Source organism: Triticum dicoccoides, chromosome 6B (genome assembly GCF_002162155.2).
Source record: "Triticum dicoccoides isolate Atlit2015 ecotype Zavitan chromosome 6B, WEW_v2.0, whole genome shotgun sequence".
In the NCBI taxonomy this organism is placed as follows: Eukaryota; Viridiplantae; Streptophyta; class Magnoliopsida; order Poales; family Poaceae; genus Triticum; species Triticum dicoccoides.
This window is the reverse complement of record NC_041391.1, coordinates 71,796,478-71,803,922: the sequence shown is the minus strand read 5'-3', so window position 1 is coordinate 71,803,922 and position 7,445 is coordinate 71,796,478. Positions and strand designations below refer to the sequence as shown.

The 7,445-nt window shown below is 46.6% G+C and overlaps 1 protein-coding gene and 1 pseudogene across 1 annotated transcript; both read right to left on the bottom strand.

Moving 5' to 3' along the window:
- Positions 1-816: 816 nt before the first annotated feature.
- LOC119324859 lies at positions 817-2,028 on the bottom strand. Its single transcript, XM_037598628.1, has 2 exons — positions 1,401-2,028; positions 817-1,307 (listed from the first exon to the last, which is right to left on the bottom strand). The coding sequence occupies exons 1-2, from the start codon at positions 1,902-1,904 to the stop codon at positions 969-971; spliced, it is 843 nt and encodes a 280-aa protein (XP_037454525.1). The 5' UTR covers positions 1,905-2,028; the 3' UTR covers positions 817-968.
- Positions 2,029-3,855: 1,827 nt separating this feature from the next.
- On the bottom strand, positions 3,856-7,141 carry LOC119320759 (annotated as a pseudogene).
- Between the last annotated feature and the right edge of the window lie 304 nt (positions 7,142-7,445).

The window sequence follows — 7,445 nt, the reverse complement described above, 5'->3', positions numbered from 1 at the left end:
ACTCGTCACCGGCATAGGGGTGCATGTTGTGGACGAGTTCTACTCGTGCACTTTCACCTTTCCCTCGGCCTAGTTGCTCCTGGTCCTGATCGCCATGGCCATGTCGGTCGGGGTATGTTGATCAATGCTTCGCCCGTGGCCTTGGATAGGCTCGAGTATGCCCGGTCTTCTGGATGACGGCCCTGGTGATAGAAGCCGCGGTGCTCGTGGGCTGACACCGGGGCTCGGGTGCATGCTAGTTACCATGGCCATGGGGGTGGCATGATGGTTCGTAGTTGGCGCTCCGTGATGGTGGTATGGCGGAGATTTCATTATTTGCCGCTCACTGACCGAATGTGGAGCGTGCCAGGGTGAAAACCTTGTCTGGCGCTGGCTATGCTGATGGAGGCGACGTCCATGGACGTCATCTACTTCTTGAAGTCTCTGTCGTGGTTGGTTTGGATCATGCGTCGTGCTCTAGATGAAAATCTTGATCCTTTGGGATCGGGTAGTAGCGGCGCTCCGGTGTCGTGATCTCTTGAAGGCACCGCCTTGTAGCTCACGGCTTGTCGACGTTCAGCTTCACCTCTTCGCGGTGTCTTTCACGGTTGAGGGCTCCATCGACTCTGTAGCGTTGCTTAGCGTCTATTTGTGGTCTACTCGGAGTTGCATGGGGTGTTGTGGTTGATCTTTGGCACCCTTGTAACTTGCATCGTGTTTGTTACGGCATCGTGTTTGGTGCTGGTTTGCGTTGGCTTGTGATGTTTGGTCGTTGCTTTATATATATATATAAAGCGGGGCGAGTAGCCTTTTTCAGTTATTCGGCAAAGGAACACAAAAAGCACTGCAAATTCGTTTTTTATTTACTCGTGACAGCAACAAAACTTCACACTCCAAAGTCAGCTACGATCTTATGAACAGAGAGAGACGAATCAAACAACCCCGAGCTCGAAGACCTTGACGGCGATCATGGCCTGCTTAGCTGGAGCTCATGGCCAGTTGGTGAACTCGAAGACCTTGCCGACGATCTCGAGCCCCGTGGGGATCTGCCAGATGAAGAGCAGCACATTGATGGTGTTGAGCGCGATGTGCAGGCTCCTGGCCGTCTCGTTCCCCTTCTGCATCGCCGGCACCAGCGCCGCGGCCGCCGCCCAGAGCACGGTGATGGCCGCCCCCGCGAACAGGTGCGGGCCCGGGAAGAGCTTGCCGGTGCGGAGCCAGGTGTTGAGCGCGCCGCCGACGGACTCCGTCACGCCCAGGCCCAGCAGGATCGACCCCGCGTTGAAGTGCCGGTCCCGGAAGCCTCCCTTCACCAGCTTCTTCCTCTCCTGCGTCGCACATGGCGATGGAACAGAGCAATCAATCACGGTGCCATTGTAAGTCGAACGAGCTCGAAGGCGAGTGTTATGCTAGTCACTTACCTCGCTGAGCTCCTCGATCTTGATCTCGGTGGGGGACTTGGCAGCGGGGGGCGGGGGCGGGGAGGCAGAGTCCCCGGCGCCGACCGCGGCGGGGGTGGCGGCGGCGGCGGCGGGGCGGACCTGCTTCTTGAGCTCGGTGATCTCGTCCTGGACGGTGCGGACGCGGCGCCACTGCCAGCCGAGGTAGCCCGCCCAGAGCGTGTAGGCGAAGAGGCCGCCCATGATGGCCGGGTGCAGCAGCGCGACGGTCCGGCCCTCGATGATCCCCAGTTCGCCGCCCACGGCCAGCGCGTCCGGCGGCGGCAGTGCCGCCAGCAGCGGCACCGCCCCCGCCAACGCCACCGCCGCGGACCTCAGCGACGGCACAGCAGGCGGCGAAGACGACGACGACGACGACGACTGTTTGGGGTTCTTGGGAGAGGAGGAGGAGGCGGAGCAGGAGACGGGGTGGAGGCGGGCGGCGCGGGCGACGGCCGTGAGCGGCGAGGCCATGGGCGCGGCCATGGGCGTACGAGCTGCGTGCGTGCGTCCTGGACTGGTGGTGGGGGTGGAGGGAGGAGCAGGAGAGGAGATAAGGAAACGAACGGACGGACGAGCTGGCGAGGGCTGAGCGAGTGTGAGCTCGGTGTTGGTTGGGGGAGAGAGACGACAGGCGGCGTGGCGTCCACGCGCGCGGCCAGCGCTTTTGGCTGGGCCTGGCTTCCGGCGTCTTCCGGGCCGACGGCGACGGGTATGGTCGTGTCAAGGCGTCCCTGTCCGTTGGGCTTTTCCGGGCCGATCGAGACGATGGGTAAGCGAGTGGTGCGTGGACTGACACGCTAGGACTGGCCTACGGCGCCGTTGTGCTCGCCCAGCTCAGTCGCGCCAAGCCCTCTTCGTTCCTTTTCGAGTTTCGCCTCGCTGTCTCACCCCTCTACACCAATTTAGTATTAGTGGTATGAACATTGTACTGATATAAAGAGTACGCCAGTGATCTAAACGCTCTTATACTTTTTACGGAGGGAGTAGATTTTATGGATACAGAATGAAGCATCAAAGGGTACATGTAGACACAATAAGCCGTAGATTTTATGGATACATAATGAAGCATCAAAGGGTACATGCAGACACAATAGGCCGACACTAGGCGCCAGTCGACCGGTGCAAGCGGGCTCAAGAGCCATCTAATTGCCTTGCACGCAAACTGTTCGATTCACCCGGATCCATCACTGTATTCAACCTCTCTATCGGCTAACGATGTAACGCTAGTTCTAGCGATGAGAGAGTCGAGGGCTCTTCCACACTACTGGAGAAACCATCGGATGCACGTTGAGGACCATACCATGACTTCTAGAATCTCCAAACCCATGGGAATTTATTCGTTGCTTAAGGGTATTCTCCTGAAATCCAAGGGAAACAAAGATATTCCCATCACCCTAGGGCATTTCCCCTAGAGTATACAATAGGGAAATCTTGTCCACTAGGGTTTTGTAGTGAAATCCATAGCTAGACACGAGCATATCTAAAAGATAAAAAAAATAGCAAAAAAATCTGAAAATTTTATACTTCGGAGATGAACAAGTTTTCTGTGGGCGTGCAAAGTTTCATGGCAATGTGACATGGGAGGAGCTCGGGACAGGAAAAACAAAATTAGTGCTCCAAATCAAAAAAAATTGAACCTCTCTCAATACTCTGTTTTTTTGTCCAGATCTCCTATGATGTCATGTCGCCACAATTTTTTGCATACACCTAGAAAACTTGTGCAACTTTTGTGACAATTTTTTTAAAATGTTTTTCTATTTCTTTTGATTTTACTGCTCATCAGCAAAATCAGATGCTCCCCGGCACCAAACACCGTCCTCGGTTTTTAGCCTTTTCCTTAGGGTATCTGGCCACAAAAATTGCCAATATAGCCCGTATTTAAAATACAATTTTCAACAGTACAGAAGAAATTGAACTGTTTTTTGTACATACACAAATACATATATAACACATTCGAATTTTTTTCATTACAATATAAGTCCATACGTAACGTAGACAAAAAAGACAAATACATACAGGAAAATGGGCCAACTTTTTTTGTTGTGGGCCAGGATATTTTTTTCATCGCTTGCAAATCATAATAGTTTTTTAACAAAAAATTACAAATCCGTCGTGAATATGCAGTGTAACTTTTCACATGATTTTTTATTTTTAAAAAACTTGGAAATATCATTTGACATTTTTTTTAAATAAACGGACTACAAGTAGCCCGTCCTACACAAGTTCACTCTCTATCTGGCTATGGCTACTTGCAGTGCTGCTTCCGGTCACTGCTTCGAGCAATATTCCGATGTAGATCTATGAGTTCTTTTCTAACAGTTTTGCACTCTAATGTTAAATAGAAGTATTGCACATTTTGTGGGGGGTGGACATGCTACAGTTTGACTGTTTGTCAAATAAAAAAGGCATAACTTGTGATGCTTTTGGGTGAAAATTGGATGTGTTCATGTCATAACAGTACCCACAGCTACTATTTTTTTGTTAACAGTTTCAAAAAAAACTTCAGAAGCCCTCAACTCAATGTGCCGCAGATGGAATAGCTTTCTTCCTCAAACAATGTATCGCATATTCTCGTTTCACTTTGTTCTCCTGATGAGCTTCTGAGCAAGGTCTTTGAGTGCTTGCCTCGAGATCAGCGCAACTCTATCCCCAACCTCAGGAAGAGCATCGATTGCACGCGCTGCCAGTTTTGCATGTTCAGTAGCAAGCAACCTTGTCCTCTCGATTCCCTCGCTTTTCGCAAGGTATTCAAGGGCCTGAAATGTAAAAGTGAGCACTCTGGCATTGATCATTTCACAGCCAAATATCTTCATTATATTACTTGAAAGAAAAAAGGAGTTTCAGCACTGACAGTAGCAACGTCTGAAGGGTCATGGAATCCACGCTCTACACTCTCACGTAGCTCAGGGAACTCTTCCATTGCGAACAACACAGGAGCGGTCACGATTCCCTGTACATGTAAAGGAATGTATATCATTTCTTGCATATTCATATCTGGAAAAGCAACAACGGAGACATTTGAAATTTGAAACTCGACACGATGGTGGTTTTGTTGTGCTAACTAAACCATAATGCTTTGAGGAACACCAACAAAACGACTCAAGACCTGTGCTACTCTAGTCATAACATGGTAGCTCAGGTGGAATAGTCACTCAGTAACAGAAAGTTAAACAATTTTCAGTGTGGAAGTGGCCAAGAGTAATGCTATTACCTGATGGATATCAGACAAGGAGCCTTTGCCTAGTGACGCGGATGTGCCCGTGAAATCAAGGATGTCGTCGATCAGCTGATATGCTATACCCTGACAGAGTGGCAGGGGACAGTAGAGCAAAGGTTGCCTTAGTAGTTCATGCGTGGTTAGCAAGCAAAAGAAGAGATTGTGGGCACGAAAAATTCAACTAACCAAGTGCCTGCCATACTGATAAGCAAGGGCAGCAACATCTGCTGTTTGGCCAGCAAGAACCGCAACAGCTTTGCAGCTATTTGAAATCAGTGCAGCTGTCTTGTAGTATGTCTTCTGCAAATAGTAATCCATGCTGTGCGTGCATCGTGAACAAGATCTCAGGTGTCAAATTAACTAAAATACCAGATATGCGTGTTGGATGAACCCATATTACACTACTTTGCTTGGTTTCCTTGGATCTGGAACAGGGCCACCTCAAGCTTTTAATGTTGACACTTTAGAACCAATGACCTATTTAAAATATGAATGTTACAACTATGAGAAGTACTTCCAGACTCTTTTGGATTTGCTGTTGTCTGATGCATATAGGTAATTAATACTATAAAGGAGTTAGCAACATCAATCATATTAACATTCTTTCTTGCTCTTTGTGTGCTTCATTACTAGTAAAACAGTACTTACAGGATATTTATTATTTATGCTAGAAAATCAATAAAATTGAATTGGATATCTACCTGCAGCGTTGTGCTGGAGTTACGTTCATCTGCATCAGCTCACCCGTCACAAGGTTGTTTAGAGCTGTTGCTAGTAACGATACAACCTGCAGCGAAGAATAAAAAATAGAGGGGAAGAAAGATCATGGGTATATTAATGCTATCAATATTTGAAATAACCTTTTCGAAAAAAAAACTTCGAAATACCCATTGTGGAAAACAACTCATAAAATCTGTTGTTGCAAGAAGTGGAGAAATTCTCAGGGTGTCATGAGAGGTGACATGCTCAAAGAAAACTTTTTTCTCCTTTATGGATGTCTTTGATTGCATTAGCATTCACAGGTCACTTTATCCTATCTAACATCATCAACTGAATTAAGCAAGGAATTATTGGGCTATGAAAAAAAATGGATAAACATCACACCTCAGCATTGTCAAGAGACCCGGCAGCAGAAAATGCCCTGAAAAGTAGGAAATCACCAGCCAATATCGCAAGCTGCAAGATAGCATCAGTTTTCCTAATTGTTTGGAAGGCACTGTAGATATGAGAATTAAACATAATTTGAGTTGCAGCCACAAAACTGATAGCTAGGCTGGCTCAGTATCGGTCAAATTGTTTGTTTTTGAAGCACAAAGTCTGTGTTTATGAACATGTACTGTATAAAAAGGCTTGCTTGCATATGTAAGACTACAAGAGATTGCTATAATATTTTTCTATTTGAGAAAGTCTAGATAGCTAAAATGAAGGAGTACAATCGAAGCTATTGAACAACAGTCTTATGAAATTGAATCCCCACCTGCTTACTCACCCATAGTAAGCCAAAAACAGATTTATTGCCATATCATGCTCTCTCTGTAAAAATTGAAAGGAATGCGAATCGGAACATCTGGAGACAAATTGCCCAACCTATGGAGCAGAGTGACGATACAGTGAATGATAGAACATTATTTTCTTCTATCCTGTAGCTCTGTAGCAACGCACGGGCACATTACTAGTATACATGAAATGTTCGGTTACCTTGTTTCCCACTGCAGAGTTCAGGGAGTCCATACCACGTCTGGTATCAGCAAGATCCAGAACATCATCATGGATAAGACTTGCTACCTAAAATGGGAAAGAAGAAGACAAGTCACTGAAATAAATAATCCTGTTATCTTATAGAGAGCTCAAGGAAATAAGAAAGGATTATGATGTGTACATGAATCATTTCAGTTATCTCAGCAATGCACATAGGTTTTGCACGAAGTTCGTTCATCGAACCAATAGTCGAGACAGGAGTGTCTGTTCGTATAGCTGAGGCCATCAATAGTAGAACCTGACACACAAATTATCAATAACTTATGTTGATGCGATAAGGACAGGTACATACATCATATATACTTGTGCCCAAGAAAACAGCAACACGTTTCTTCATGTAATGACAGGATATTCAGTACCACCCTGAGTCTGGACTCTAGACTTACAGTGGGGCATGTTGTTTTCCCTTCAGCTCCAGCTCTGAAGAAGTATCCAGCTGCTGATGTCAGTTCAGGTACCTGCAGTCATGATCCATGTTGGAGATACAAGGTTAACAAAGCCACAAAGCACACAGCGCGCACGGTGTAATTCAGGACAGGGGTGTAATTTAGAGCATGCACCTCAGCTGCCACCATCGAACGCAGTCTGTTTGAGACTTCGGACACTTCATCTTTAACCAGTGCAAAGGGATCCAGCATCTCCTCTTATGCAGAAAAAGAAGAGGTTTCTGTTAGGAGAACATAGTTTTGTGAAAATATGCATGAACTGGTTTCATAATAATGCTCAATAGGATCAAATCTTTCATATTTCAATCCAAGAGTTTGTTTATCTCTACCTTGGCTGTTGACCCTGCTCCTCGATGCCTGGTGCTGTCAGAATAACATGAACCTGAAAGGAACCTTTCTCTTACATTCTGTGAAGCAAGAAGGCGATTTCAGCGCATTATACAGTACACGAATTTACTGATTTCTGTGACACCTAGAAACATTATTACAATGAGTTAAATATACTGGAGGTGCCTCAACTTGTCCTTTGCGGTCAGTTTAGTGCCTAAAGTTGTAAAATACGTGAAACTAGTGCTCGAACTTGTCTGACCGTGCAAATACGGT